Source organism: Phasianus colchicus, chromosome 12 (genome assembly GCF_987193195.1).
Source record: "Phasianus colchicus chromosome 12, bPhaCol1.hap1.1, whole genome shotgun sequence".
Taxonomy (NCBI): Eukaryota; Metazoa; Chordata; class Aves; order Galliformes; family Phasianidae; genus Phasianus; species Phasianus colchicus.
The window spans coordinates 18,858,857-18,874,586 of NC_143447.1; the positions used below are offsets into that span (position 1 = coordinate 18,858,857).

Genomic DNA, 15,730 nt, shown 5'->3' on the forward strand with positions numbered 1-15,730 from the left:
CCGTCCCCCGTCACTGAGCAGCACAAACCGGGGCTCTCCTTCGGCTCAGCGCAGGGCTGTGGAAACCCTTCTCCTCAGCTCCCGCTCGGCACCAGCCCCTCACAGCTTGCCCTCGGCTTCGGCCCTGCTTCTTTCAGCTCTCTCCCAACTTCTCTTCAGCTCCTTCCCCCTTATTTCGCTCCTGCGTCTCTCAGAGCCTCCTCTCAGCTGCAGCCAGCCTCGCTCCCTCAGCCCGCCTTTCCCTCAGAGCTGCTCTCAGCCCTTTCCCGCCTTTCCCTCAGAGCTACTCTCAGCCCTTTCCCGCCTTTTCCTCAGAGCTGCTCTCAGCCCGTTCCCGCCTTTCCCTCAGCGCCGCTCTCAGCTCGCGCTTTCCCTCAGCTCGCGCCTTTCCCCAGCGCCGCCCTCCACCCGCTCCCGCCCTTTGCTCAGCGCTGCCTGCACCGCTCCTGCCCGCCCTCCACCATTCTCCCCACCCCTCGGCTCAGGCCCCGCCCCGTACCGTCGCACCGCCCCTCGCGCAGCGGCCCGGGATCTCCGGCCCGATCGTTCGGCGGTTCGCCGTCCGAATGCTCCGCACGGAGAAAGTGCTGCAGCTGCGGAGCCAGCAGGGCCGCTCGGTGCGCGTGGTTCGGGAGCATTACCTCCGCACCGACGTGCCGTGCCGCAGCGCGCTGTGCCGGGCCGGCTGTCCGCGCGGTGAGCGGGGCTGAGGGGACGGGACGGGCCGGGCGACGCGGGCCGCTGTGTGAGGGAGGAGCTGGGGTATAAATAAACACCGCTCGGTGTTGGGCCAAAGTCGGGTGCGATCCTTCGGCTGAGGGGATCCCGGCGGGCGGCGAGGCCTGAGAGAACCGCCGGGAGCGGGGCGGGGGATGGGCGCTGCGCAGCGGAGGCAATGGGAGATGACGGGCGGCAGCGGTACAGCGTGGTGCTGATTCGAGGCAACATCGTACGGGGCGTTGGGGAAAATACAAAGGGAACCGAAAGGAGGTGTTGGTCGATAAAGGATTTAGCTGTTAGCAGCTCAGGGGCGGCGCTGAGAGGCCGGAGTGCAGCGGGAAAGGCGCCTCTCTCACCTTGTTTCCTCAGAAGGTTGTTTAAAAGCGTGTTAATTTCTGTATGGTGGTGATGATAGCGTGCAGGAAACCCGGGCCGTGGCTGTGCTGAGTGCTTACAGCAGGGCCCAGCCGGCATCGTGAGGCGGCTGTTGTGTATCAGCAGGTATTTCTGTTCCATAACGGGGCGCAGTGCTGCTGTTCTGCCTCCCATCCCAGCGTAGGGCTTTGCCGTCTGTGGCTGTTATGTACTGAGGTGCTGTTCAGCACATCGTAGATCGGCTTAAAATAAAAGGTTCCGAATTTCAGTTCTTTCTGGGCTGCAGCTGACACCAGTGTTGTCACTTCAGTTCTCTGTGCCCTGTTGCACGTGAGGGTAGAGGACAGCACAGCAGCTTAGTGCCTGCTAGGATATCAGAGTGAGCTAATCACTGCTCCCTTGTGGATCTGGGTGCCACAGAGATGTGTACTGCTTTTGGCTATAAGTTACAGACCAAAATCTCATCCCTCTGCCCACGACCAACTTCCCTTCTTCTGGGCTTGGATGTAAGTTGTACTGCAGATGAGTGCCAGAATATATCCCTGTGTACTTATTTCAGGTAACTCAGAAGTAAGGTGAACATTAGTTTTCATTCCTGACTGCATGCCATGCTCAGCAAACTTTCCTCCTCTGCATAATTCACACCTCAAGATACCTCTAATGGCACCCTGTGCCTACCTAGAAGTTACTGTGCTCTAAACATATGGGTTAGGCAAGGATAGCTTAATGTGAGCAGATTATATAACTCTTAGAGTGCCATTTTACTTTTAATGCTTTTCTGAATTAACATTAGCTTTTTATGTATAATCTGCCATCATCCGTTCTATACCTTCAGTGAGAGGTGTAGCTTTGGCACTGTGCACAGGACTGTGCCTGCTGGATTCACACTTGGTCCTGTGACAGTTCCACACATGAAAATAACCTGACATGTCAAGATCTATGTCATCTTATTAAATACAAGATCCCTGGCCTATAGTAACTAGGGAAGTACCATTTTTATAATACCAAAATGGATAAATCAGCGAATACAGCAGAGTTAATGCCAACCCATCAAATCTTCAGTAATTAAAGAATTTGTGGAGACATTTTAAGGTTTAATCAGTGGTAGGTTGATTGTGATGCTTTGATGGCATGCTTATAAGGAATGGAGTTTCTTTAGAGAATATTGTTGATGATAATAGTCCAGATTTGAACCTTTTCTCTTTGAGAACATCTCCTTTTATCTGTACTCTTATATGTAAAGATGTAGGAGAAGAGCCTACTCTAAATGGATAGTGTTGAATAGAGAGATCTGTGGAAGCACTGCACCTATTGAATGATTCCATGAAAAGCTTTTCTGTGGTCTCTCTCCTCATGTGAAGGAGGAAAAAAAAAAGGAATGTTGCATGCACTTTAAGTGGCATCTTTTTCACAGTGAAGTTGGATGTTTTTCACACCTTTGGGTTGGATTCACACTACATTTTGGCATTAGTGGATAACAAAAGGGCATTATCACAAACTGTAGAGATTATGATGCAGAATTATACTACAGTAGTCACTGTAGCTTTGTTCATCTGAGAAATGCATGTGTATGCTTTTGAGAAGAGGCAACTCTAATTTCCTGACACTTATTTTCGAGAAGGTGGTATTGCATCTGAAAGTTTAAATTTTTAAACTCTACATTGTATTTTAGATGGCAAATTGTTATCAGACGATGTGACTCATTACGTTGTCCCAGACTGGAAGGTCGTTCAGGATTACCTTGAGATTCTTGAGTTTCCAGAGCTGAAAGGTATTATTTTCATGCAAACAGCATGTCAAGCTGTGCAACATCAGAAAGGTCGCAGGTACTTATCCTATAACAACTTGTTTATTTTTACTATAGATTAAAGTAACTTACTGACTTTGTACAATGTATATTTAAACAGTTACCCTAAATCAGAAAAAAATGCTGTGCTTAAGTTATTCTTAGGTCTTTCAAAAGTACTAATTTAATTTTACAGAGAGAAAGGTGATCCTTGGTGATCCATAGGCATCAATGCCTGTAATGGTTTCTGCTTGATAGTGGTATCATTAAACCTGTAACATTACTAATTAATCAGATAACTTGTGACAGCAATAAAGGACTTTGCAGTAGCAGTGTTGTATGCCACAACTAGATTTTGTGCACCTTTTTGTTCCTGCTGTATTACAGATGGAGCGCTCATCTTTGAGGACCAGTCAGTGCTATTACATGGCACTTACTAAATATTAACTTATGTATTGCCAAAGCATCTTGTTTTATCACTTCAGAGACAAGTTACCACACACTTATAATGTTTGAGGGGGGCTTATCAGGAAACAAATGTGTTACACATTTTCACAGTTAGAAAAGCTTGCTTTTTTAGGCTTTATCATCAACAGTGGAATTTAATAAATGCATTTCTTTGTGTGTGACCATAGTTCTCTTTGAGTTTTCCAGCTGTATTTCCAGATGAAAGTAAGCTAGCATTATCAAAAGGAAGCACTCTTTTCTGTTTTCCAGACAATACAACAAGTTGCGAAATCTAGTAAAGGACACTCGCCATGATTGTACAGTGTTTGCCAATGAGTTCCACCAGGATTCTTACCAGCCAAGAGAGAAGGGAGAATGCATGGAGAAGTGGCAGACCAGGTTTGCTTTAACTTATATAGCACTGCACTGGATAACATAATGATGTTGTATTTAAAGAGTTTGTTTTGCTCTGCATAGGCCTAGAACAGTTCATGATAACTGTGGAAGTCTAGATTGTCCTTTTGTGATTAAGAGAGATTAACATTGTTCCAATAGGAAAATAAACAAAAATGTAATAATGCTGAGAACAAACACACACTCTTGGATCATTTTCAAGTTGGACAGTGTAACAATCAGAAAGATCAAGGCAGTGGAATAGCAGTAAAGGAAGTGTAATAACAAAGGAACTAGGACCAATGGAAAGGTATTACAAAGAAAAAGTGCTCACCTGTTTCTGCAGATGAAGGCTCGCAGGGAAAACTCCACAAAAGAGGGATCTCCAACCAAAGATCCTTCCCTAGTGGCAGTTAGTCCTTAAATGAGGTCTAAGAGAGGTGCAGCCAGGCTCCACCCCTTTCTGTCCCACAGCCAAATTACCTTCACCTGTGCTCCCAGGGCTCACTGGATCCTTTCCCAGGTGTTCAATCAGTGGTTCAGGCTGTGACTCAACAGTTCCTGTACAGACAGCCATTTGAAAGTTTTCTTTAGCATAATAAATAGATTGAGCATACTTCAAATACTGTTAGATATAATGTTTTATAGCCTGTTTAGCCCACAGAACTTCTGGCAGTTCTTACTAAATTTTTGCAAGCTTTCACTCAGGAGTAGTACATTATGTTGCAGCTAGGACACACGCTGAGAAATAAGCACTTCTTCTGTGTCTTCTGAGTGCTCATACATGGCACACAGTTTCTTTTTCAGAGGTAAAGATTATGTAGCTTAGTGTATGAAAACCAAAGTCTCATTTATATGAAGTCTGCAAATGTCTTGCAAATAGCAAATGAGATATTCCAGAAATCATTTCAAGCTTTGTTTTTTTTTTCTAGGAGTATTTATAATGCAGCAGTTTGGTATTATAATCATTGCTTGGGTCAGATGCCAGTTGTTATGGTAACAGAAGATGAAGATGCTATCAAGCAGTATGGAAATGAAACGGAAGGAGTGTTTGTGATTTCCTTTAAGGTAACATGCCTTTGAAAGTTGCCTTTGTGATTCATCAGAATGACCAAACAAGTACTTTAAAGCTCAGTGTGTAGTGCAAATAATTTTAGAGTTATGTGTAATAGTACTACAATGCTGCCTCATGATTATGTTTATGAAAGAAAGCAAAGATGTCATCGGAATGTCATCAAAAATAGTGAGTGAGAAAAATGGAGAAATGAGAAGAAAAACAACAGCCCTTTTTATTGTTTTACTCTTTTTTTTTTTTTTTTTGGTAAGAATTTGGCACTGATAGCCAATAATTGGTTATCCCAGCCAGCTCTCTGAATCTGCAGTGCAAACGGTCCTTAAACAGAAGTAACCTAAATGTCCATCAGCATTGTTCAGACAGTGTATGATAGCCAGCATAGGCAAATTTAGGATACGCTGATGTTTGAGAAGGTAATTTATTGTTAATTTAGTTACTGCTTGTATTCAGCAGAACACATGAATGGCAGGCTTATGTTTAGCTGTGATAGGATGTTGAGTAAAGCCAACAAGGTTTACCTCAAAGTTATATAGAAATGATTACATGTGTGTTTTATTTCTATGAGGCAATGGAAATTAGTTCTAATGTGAGATAGAGAGTCATACAGAAAGTGTAAATATAATAAGTTGCCTGCTGGATGATTTTGCTGTGGCATTCTAGAAGCAGCTTGGATGGGGTGTATCACTAGTACAAGTTTGTGAATCTCAAGTCTAGGATGCTCTCCTAACAGTCACATCTCCTTTACTTTTATTTACCAAATGAATCAGGATGAATCTGGAACAATTGGTGGTGTCTAGAGCAGACACATAGTTACCACTTGGAAATGTTGTTTGAGTATAGCATGAGACAGCCCTTGTCCATTATATGTGTTCCAAATGAATTATTATTAAAAGAGCAGTGACCTCTAAATCCTTTCATTTTTGTTCATATATGTGCATACAGAACTACTTGGATAACTTTTGGCCTGATTTAAAGGCTGCCCATGAACTCTTTGACTCAATACTTCAAGCTCGGCATGAACGGGAGATTGAAAGTCAAGAAAACAAAGGAAAAGAATATCCTGAGCACTTACCCATGGAAGTATTGGAGGCTGGGATCAAATCTGGGAGGTACATACAGGTAAATTGCTACTTAGAGATCATACACAGAACAGTGCAGTCCTGTGCTTTGTTCTTTTAGTTGCCTGATTTAGACTGATTAGATAGAGAAACATGGATTAGTGGGAAGAGGGAAATAAAGTTACTCTGGGAAGGTAAGAGTAAGAGGATGGGAGGGATTTGGATTCTCAACATATTTCCTGTTCTTCATCTTGTGAGCAGATGGAGAAACAAAAAGGAAAATTTGTTATTGGGGATCTTCCTCTAGGTTGACTTTTTATATTTGTGTAAGTTGAGAAAGTAGGTATGATATGAAGCAACTATATCTAATTCTGAAATATAAATAGTGCCATATAAGGGCAGCATTTTTAATGAATTTCCTCACAGCCTATATCTCAGTCAGTGGAATTAATATACAGTTTTATGGCTGCTCAGGGCTTTTATTTGGATTGTTTGTGGCTAACAGTCTCTTAAAAAACAATTTAAAGAATTAGAGGTAGTAATTTGTTCTTTGCCTGACAGCTTTGCGAGCAAGGAGAAAATAGAATATGAAAAAATAGAGCTTGCTTTCTTAATATTTAATCTCCAGTATTAGAGCAGTCAGTAAAAGTAATCTTACACTGCCTGTGCTTTGAATAAAAGGTTCTTCACCAGCTTAAAAATGAGCTTTTTAAAGAATTTGTGCTTCTTTCCTATAAGTGAGTACTTAAAGGTCTGTGTTATATGTTCTTTCTCTGTAGAGAAAACAGTTATGTCCAAAATGACCTAAATAGCAATCAAAAGTACAAGTAAGCACATTTTTGTTTTATTTCAAGTTGGCTACCTAGAGGTGTGGCTCTTTCATTCTTTTTATTGATTTATTACTTTTAGGGTGCACTGAATGTCAATAAGCACAGAGCACAACTGGAAGCTTTCGTTCGACTTCAGGGATTTGGCAGCAAAGAAACAGGTGAAAAGACAAAGAAAGCATTCAGTGACTTCTTGACATTGCCTGCACTTTTCACATGAATCCTTGTAGCCATATATACATATATAGCTGTTCAGATATTAAACAAGATGAAAGCTAAGATACTATAAGGCTTGTATTTTCTTTTCACAAGCCAGAAGGGAGGATGGAAATTAATCCAGAGACTGAGCCTTCTGAGGAAATAATATGCTGTATATCCCCTATTCTTAGTAACTTCTGCCATGTTTTGGACTCTTGTCTTGATAGCAGGTTTCTCTAGAGCTTTTCTGAAGTTGAATACTGATGCAAATCATTATCTTTGTGCTTTGCTCAAACTTCAGATGACACTCATTTGTTGAGATAAGCGTTTGCTTAGGTGTTGGCAGGATTGGGAGCTGGTGAACATACAGGAAAAATGCCTTTCGGATCAGATCACCAGCGTTGTCTTTCTGATATGAGTTAGTAGTAAATACCTTTTAAAGAATAGCACATTGTCCTCGCACAGCTATATTGTCCCAATTTTCACTAATAAGTACTTTCAAATGTTCCTGCAACAGACCCTACACTATTCAATATACAAACCCTTTAGTAAAAACTTGTTTAATCCTGCCCAGAATTCTGCAGCAGTTGAATCGATGGTTTAACTTTCTGTGTGTTTTTAAACCTGCTGCCTAAGAACAATGAAATCATCTTAGCCTCTGCTGTGTTGAGAGAATTGAGAATTACTTAATATCTCTTCTTCTAAGAAACGAGGGAAAAATTTTAATTTTCTTGCAGTGTTAATTACTTGCCAGTACTGCCTTTGGAGAGAAGTCATACTGCAAATATACTTTTCTGTAAAATATTATTTCAGCAGAATGCTGCCAAGGGAGGTGGAGGAATTAGTAGTTCAATTTATTTTTTATTTTCAATATAGAACTTCAAAGTGACATCCTTATTTACGGGGCCAGAGCTCGAAATCGCGCAATCCATGGTGATGTGGTAGCAGTGGAGTTACTCCCTTCCCATGAATGGAAAGGAAGGACTGTTGCCCTGTGTGAGAATGAGACTGAGGATAAAACACCTGCAGACAACACTGGTGATCCCATGCCCACAGGTAAAGTAGATCAAATTATTCAATGCTATAGAAGACATTTGGGGTTCAGATCTCTTGAATGAGGAGACTGACTCTAGCTGAGAAGGCTGCCAGCTAAGATGATCTTGGCCTAGAGGATTAAATCTCAAATACTTTGCTACCCAAACACACGCTATAATTCTTCACAGCTCTACAAGAGATTAACTTATATTTGGATACAGACCAATTTACAAAGTGTGCATTTGTGTCCTTGCTCTTGCTGTTGATTATATAAAAGATAACAACATCCTTTTGATTCCTTGATTTTAAATAGCAATTAATGATAAAGATTTTTAATAAGTAAGTGGAGAAGTATCCAGCTCCTATTACAGTCTAACATTCTGTACTATGGAAACTTATTTGAAAACATTCCTTATTAAAAGGTAAAGTTGTTGGAATCATTCAAAAGAACTGGAGGGATTATGTGGTCACTTTCCCCTCTAGAGAAGAGAGCCAGTCCCAAGGCAGAAATGCTCAGAAAATCCTTGTAACACCTTGGGACTACAGAATTCCCAAAATCCGGATCAGTACCCAGCAAGCAGAAGCACTACAGGTAATTTGAAATAAGTATTTCTCTATTCTGTATTTGTATGGTGGGTGTCATATGCTCTGATGATGTTTTCCAATAGGTAAAGAACTATTAGTAAAGTTAAGTTTGTAAAAGCAGTTCAAGTTCAACATAAAGAAGTGTGTTCAGTTCCTGACAGAATTGTCTCACCTTCAGGTAATAAAGTGTATTTGAGTTCTGAACGTGTGCCATAGTCCAGGTACTCTGGGTCGTTGTGTTTTGTTTTCTGATAAACTGAGGTCATATTGATAACCCACTTTTATTGGATCACTGACTATAACTCTGGTGAAAGTACAGCGAAGGGCTTTTCAGTAAGTTGGTAACAAATTGCAATAATTGACCTGCCATAGCTGGAGAAAGAAGAGAAATCTTAGCTTTTTGTTCATTCCTAGCTGTCTTTACTTTGTAATGCTAAGTACTTCACAGATAAAGGCTAACAAGTAAATTCTGATTGTGAAAAATATTTATTTACAACTTGGTTTTGCCTTTTTTTTTTTTTTAAATATACCTGAAGGTGGAGATTCTCTGTACATTGACAGTAAGTCAGGAAAGAAATGTAGTTCTAAGTATCTAAGTATCTAAGCTTCTCATTGTGAGTTTATTTTTCTTTTCTATTACGATGTTTAGAGCTGTCAGTCTCTTTGGATTACACTGTTTGCTTCTGAAAAGTGTTTATGTTGATTGCTTGTCAGGAGCAGATGGCTGTTTTAACAGAAGAATTGTGTTGTTGCAGGAGTACAGAGTTGTTGTGCGCATTGATTCTTGGGAATCAACTTCTGTATATCCAAATGGACACTTTGTGAGAGTTTTAGGAAGAATTGGAGATCTTGAAGGGGAAATAGCAGCTATTCTGGTGGAGAACAGCATTTCTGTTGCTCCCTTCTCAGAAATTCAGGTCAGTCTTTGTGATGAGAACATTGTTTTCTGTTCACCTGCAGGCTCTTGTTGCTCCAAGAGGGACCCCTCTGGAGCTGAGTGCATTAATTGCCACCGGATTTTTGAAAAATGGAAACTATTTATAGAGTATTTTTCTGGAATTACATTTGGATGGCATTGGTTTTAGAGATACTATAAATTCTCACATCAAGAGGGATTTTAAGATAACCTACCTGTTCATGACCAGGACAGAATTACAAATGTTTAATTCTAATTTGATGTCAAATTTTAAGATATGATTGTCTTTAAATGTGTTTATACTATTGATTCCAAAGGCCAAGACTTGTTGAAATCATTGTCTTAAATCTTTTTGTTTCCAACCAGAGCAGCAGCCAGCTGTCACAGAAATGTTTCGATTGTACCTACAGTTAATTGAAGAAAAAAATAAAAGAATGTAAGAAACAGCATACAGTGCTTGTTTGCCACAGCTACAATATCCCTACAGTAGTATCAGTTGTGGCGTACTTTCAGACTTTGTTTCCCAGTCTGACTTGGAAAATGCAAGGAAAGAGGAATTTGTCAGGGATTAAAAAGCTTACCAACACAAAACTATTAATAGATTAGAAAAGGAAAAGGAAATTCAATCTAATCTGTTGGCTTCTTTTTTTAGGAAAGATATAACTGTATGTCCATTAATAATATTTTGTACAGATGAATGAAATGCCTGTGAGTACTTCAAAGAATCCATGGAAAGTAAATCCAGAGGAGGAAAAAAAACGTCTCAACTTGAGAGATACACACTTAATATTCAGCATTGACCCAAAAGGTTGTGAAGATGTGGATGATGCACTGTCCGTTAGAACTCTGCCTAATGGGAATCTAGAGCTAGGTGTCCACATTGCAGATGTTACCTATTTTGTGGCAGCAAATTCTTACACCGATGTTGAGGCAAGAGCAAGGTAATATATTTTCCAAAAGTACAAAATGCATGGAGCTTGGAAGTGAGGTCATGGAAACGCTAAGAAGTTCTATTAATTCTTCTGAAAAAGTTCCTACTTTCAATATTTTATCATGTGTTTTAATAGGCCAGATACTCTTTTTTTCTGTTATTACTACTGTTTGGAGCTCAAACTTCTGAATCACATTATGAAATGTATTGTTCATTGTAGGCACAATGAAATGTAAACTTAATATCCAGGAGAGATGTTTGCTATCACCATTAAATGAGTGTATTTTGTACAGCCTGAGCTCTTTTGTTAATGGAAGTTGGAGATACAGAGCAAAGCAAACTTAGACTTGAGTAATATTTAAATAATTTGATTTCAGTACTGTACCTGTACCTGTCTGTTGTGTACAAATAACCTTACAAACAAATCATGCTATGCGCCTTGTGTTGCTGGTACTGTGGTTACACTGCAAATTGCCTGGGGGATAAACACCAGTGAGTCAGTGTGAGAAGAACAGTACATGTGCTTTATTCTTCAGGGCCACAACTTACTATTTAGCAGATCGTCGTTACGACATGCTGCCCTCTGTCCTGAGTGCTGACGTATGCTCTCTTCTCAGTGGAGTCGATAGGTAAGATTTTCCAACATATCTGAGGAAAGAAATTTTTGCAATTTAGTTATTGCTACCATTATCTGTTTACTAATTATATGCATGTTTTGCATTACAAATCTTCAACGGAAAGAATAATGTACACGTAAAAATAGCTTCCAATGCTACATTATTTAGATGAGGTGCACACTTTGTAATCCTTTGGCTTGCCAAAATGCCATTTGTTTGATTGTGACAATGCAGCTGATTTTTTGATGAAATTAGCTACCAACAGAATAAATCTGATACAAAAACAAGGTTTCCTACCTGTTAGCCCTGCTGAGATCTTCAGACAGCAGCAGTTATGGTGAATGCTTATTCATGTTGACGACTTTCTCAGTGAGAGTTAACAGGAAACGTTAAGTATCCAGCTGTCATTCCTTGTTCAGTTTTATAGGGCTTAACTCAGCAGTGCTGCTAAGAACAAAGGGGATGCTTATTCTTCTGCAGCTCTGCCCCCACTCTTTGATGCTTTTGAACTGGCCCTGTCAGTTTTATCACCGTACAATTAACTGATTTCTCTAAAAACAAAAAGTTATGAATTTTGTTCCATAGTTGGACTGTGCATGCTTTGTGGATGCGCAGAAATAAAAAATGTTTCATCACTTGGTACAGAGTAACTGGGTATGCATGGGCTCTGAATTATTTGTTACTATTTGTAATCCAAGTAGTAGGAAGTCATAGAAAGCTGAAATGAACTATTGCAGTGTAATGGTGCTTTAAAACAGATGCGGAAAGAAAATCAGTGCAGAATGAAATCTGTATGTTAAACGTTAAGTCAACCAGAACTGTTTAAAGAATTGTGATTTTTATTTTTAAGGTATGCTGTAAGTGTCTTGTGGGAACTAGAAAGAGAGTCATTCGAGATACTGAGAGTCTGCTACAACAAAAGCATCATTCGATCTGCATACAAGCTGGTCTACGAAGTAGCACAGGGGTTATTAGATGGGGACACAAGTGTTGTTGATGATATCCTGGAACTGAAGGACTTGGATGAAAGAACAAGAGAGAAGAAATTGTCTGAACTGGTTTGGGCAATATCCAAACTCACTGATATAGCACGACACATGAGAGCTAAGCGGGACAGCTGCGGTGCTTTGGAACTAGAAGGGGTAGAAATCCGAGTGCAACTGGATGATAAAAAAAATATTCATGATCTCATCCCCAAGCAGCCACTGGAAGTACATGAGACTGTAGCAGAATGTATGATTCTTGCAAACCACTGGGTGGCAAAAAAGATTTCAGAAAGCTTTCCTCATCAAGCTTTGTTACGTCAACATCCTCCACCACGACAGGAATTTTTTACTGACCTTCAAGAATGTGCCAGTGCCAAAGGTTTCTCAATAGACACACGGTACCTTTTACTGCTTGTCTTAAGCACTTCAATCAGTTAAGCAATTAACTACTTGACTGTTATTACTACAAACCATTACTGTTCTGAATATCAATGTTAATATAGACTACACTAATAATTCTTTATTTTTTTTTTTAACCATAACCTTTATGTAAAATGACACTCTAAAGAGGCAAAACCTGTATTTCTACTGGCTGGACTGAAAATGGCAGTAGTTGAATAATTTTTAGACATATCTAAGGAGAATGTGTCCCTGTTCCTGTGTAGCAGTTAAACTCTGTAATAGCATTGTTTGTGCTGTATTTCCTGTAATAGTAGTGTAAAAGTCTTGGTTTAAATCAAGCTAATTCTGTGCAACATAATTTTAAAAGATACAGAATAATTTATAATGACTCTGTACTATGAGAAGGTTGTAAGCCTCATCATACAGAGATATCAATGCATGAGGTGTGTCAGCAGAGCCTCTTGTTTGGAAGCCACCTTTCCAGCATTTGTGCTCTCCTGTACAGAACACACTTATAACCAGCTCAGCATCTGTTTTGTAGCAGACAAAAACGGGTTTTACTCTAGATTCTGGTTCTCCAAGATCCAGTTTAACTATAGACTATTACTTTGATCAGAAAAACATAGTTTTATTCAGAATTAACACTTTTTTGACAGGTCTAACAAAGCACTGGCTGAGTCCCTGGATAAAGCAGATGATCCGTTGGATCCAATTGTAAATAGACTGTTGCGATCTATGGCCACTCAAGCAATGTCAAATGCACTGTACTTCTCAACCGGCTCCTGTTCAGAGGAAGAGTTTCATCATTATGGTATTCTGTCACTTGTTATGAAATTCCCGTTATTTCTGAACTGCCAGGGGAAGGCAGTAGATTGCTTTGATTGCTTATTATTGCTTCCTTTTTTATTTGTAGGCCTTGCTTTAGATAAGTACACTCATTTTACTTCTCCTATTAGAAGATACGCTGATATAGTTGTCCACAGACTCTTGATGGCAGCAACTCTAAAGGAAACTAAGGATGTTAAGGATAAATTATTCAGTAACAAGGATCTTGAGGAATTGTGCAAACACATTAATAACAGGAACAGGGTAAGGTGGTCACTGTGTGTGTCTGCGTTTGCATGCTACCCAGGGAAAAAGGATACCACTCTACTGTGACTTCTGGGTAACAAGACATTGCAGCACTCCTTTCAGATATGATTTTTTTTTTTGGGGGGGGGGGGGGTTGGGGAATAAGTAATAGAAAAAATATATAAATATCAAAGCCATACAGGGTCCTTGGAATACTTACCTGTCCTTCTGTCTTCTCTTTTTGTGGGGGGTGCCTGCAGGCAGCCCAGCATGCTCAGAAACAGTCTACTGAACTCTTCCAATGCATGTACTTCAAAGATAAAAGCCCAGACACAGATGAGCGCTGCATAGCAGATGGAGTTATCTACTCAATTCGAACAAATGGTGTGCTTGTTTTTGTGCCAAGGTAAGTTGATTAGATAAGTTGCTTAGAGCTTGGGCTCAGTTGCTTCGGGAATGCTGTGAGGACACCTCTGGTCCTTGAGAAAGGAAGCATTGACTGATAGCTGCATTTTAGATTTTCTGTAAATTATAATAAATAAAGTGTTTTTTCTGTTTTAATTCTGAAAAGGAGCTGCTATGGAGAAAAGGTATATTTATTTCAGAATGTTAAAAGGCTTTTTTTTTTTTGCTCAAGTGGTTGCAGAGACAGAAGAATGACTGGAGGAAACGTAGTTTAGTTTTAAATTCTCAAGTAAAAAGATCATGCATTCATCAGCACTCCTTTCATTCACTCCAGAATGTGGTGCATGCAGGCTGAGAACCTCTTCTGAGCATTTGTGCAACTCTGCCTTTTTTCCATTACCTGGGCATTCCAGGCTCCATCCAACACATAAGATGCAGGTTACTGACTTCTATTTCTGCTTTGCTGCTTTTGAAAAACCTCATTTGCTGTCTCATCCTGTTCTTATATAGTGTGAGGTTGTTTATGAGCACTGTCAGAAACATTGCTGAAGCAGGATCATCAGGCTGCAGTGTTTGCCCTTTTAATTTTGCTTTCATATAATCCTAGCTGGGTTCCTTTGGTTCTCAAATTAGCAAGGTAACAGAGAAGGTTTTTGAAGAATTTCTACCTTCATGCCTGCACATCTGCTTTTTTTGTAGATACGGAATCAAAGGTGCTGCTTACATGAAAAACAAGGAAGGCTTAGTCCTCTGTTGTCAAGGTGAGAGAAGCGAGTGGAAGCCTGGATCACTTCAACGGTTTCAGAATAGAATTACTTCCACTACAACCACTGGAGAATCGGTTACGTTAAGCCTCTTTGATCACATTACAGTGAGTAATTAATTTGAAGAAAGTAGAAGGAAATAGCATGGTCAAAAATAAAATGATTTTTAATTTGCTTTTAAGGTGAAAATACTTGTGCAGACTTCCCACTGCCATGCTGACACAATCAAGCTTGAAATAATCAAGAACACCCCATACCAGACTTCAGCCACAGAAGTTTCCAAGAAGAATTTTGGTGTGGTGAAAGCTGACTTAATCAGAGAAGTCAGTCAGTCTGCAGAAGCACTGAGTGCCCAAGAAAAAGCAAGCAGTGCAGTAATTGAGGAACAATGCTTGGAGTATCAAGAGTACTGCCAGACAAAGGGAGCAAGTTTATACCAGCTGTTAGAGGAAATTAGAGACTGGGCTCTATTGGATGTTTCAGCTGATGCATGTAGTTGTTGATGCTCTGCTTATAGTTACTTTGTACAATTTTTTCTTTTAAAAAGTATATTTAAAAAATGAAGTCATTTTAATGAGATAAATTGTGTATTTTAAATAAGAATTCTTTGTATCCAATTATGAGTATATGCAACAAAGATTTTATACATGATAAATCTTACCTTCCAGACTAAAGCCTTTGTAGTGAATCCTTTTGGTTGCCATTAAGTGAAAAAAAAAAAAAGCCTGCTTACCCCTGTTCTCCATATATTGCATTCTTAAACCTGAAGTATTACTTTACCATCTTACTTCTACAACTGGTAGTTCTTTTCCATTATACTGAGTTTTAACTCATACCTACATTCATACTAAATGAATTCAGTCACACTAATCCAGAACCTCCCTTAAGCACAATTCCCCAGCTGCACAACAGGCATTGTATAACACCTGCTGACATGAACTTTTCACCTTCTTTATGTGCTACACTGGGCCTCAGTTTGGGTTGAGCAAGTCTGCTCTATGCTACTGGATAAGGCATTCTCAGGGCTCTAGCACAGCTGTCATCCTTGAGACTAGGTTCATTCCACAGAGCAGAAGATTGTACTGAATTGCTGCAGCTATTGCATAAGAGGGGAAGAAAACAGTTCTGTAACAGTACAG

At 39.9% G+C, this 15,730-nt stretch overlaps 2 protein-coding genes across 3 annotated transcripts in view; one reads left to right on the forward strand and one right to left on the reverse strand.

The window, feature by feature from the left end:
* MEGF11 (multiple EGF like domains 11) overlaps positions 1–579 on the reverse strand; it is a 273,539-nt gene extending 272,960 nt beyond the window's left edge. Inside the window, exon 1 of one of the 2 annotated variants that reach the window (XM_090149151.1) lies at positions 500–579. The gene's annotated coding sequence lies outside the window, so the exon portion shown is untranslated. The remainder of the gene's footprint in view (positions 1–499) is intronic. The other variant, XM_090149152.1, reaches the window with a different exon arrangement.
* DIS3L (DIS3 like exosome 3'-5' exoribonuclease) lies at positions 499–15,283 on the forward strand. The gene is made up of 17 exons (XM_031587855.2): positions 499–696; positions 2,768–2,921; positions 3,599–3,727; positions 4,654–4,789; positions 5,739–5,915; positions 6,764–6,842; positions 7,756–7,935; positions 8,337–8,506; positions 9,255–9,416; positions 10,109–10,356; positions 10,883–10,975; positions 11,814–12,347; positions 13,008–13,162; positions 13,265–13,440; positions 13,683–13,828; positions 14,527–14,698; positions 14,774–15,283. The coding sequence occupies exons 1-17, from the start codon at positions 567–569 to the stop codon at positions 15,092–15,094; spliced, it is 3,162 nt and encodes a 1,053-aa protein (XP_031443715.2). The 5' UTR covers positions 499–566; the 3' UTR covers positions 15,095–15,283.
* The last annotated feature ends 447 nt before the right edge of the window (positions 15,284–15,730 follow it).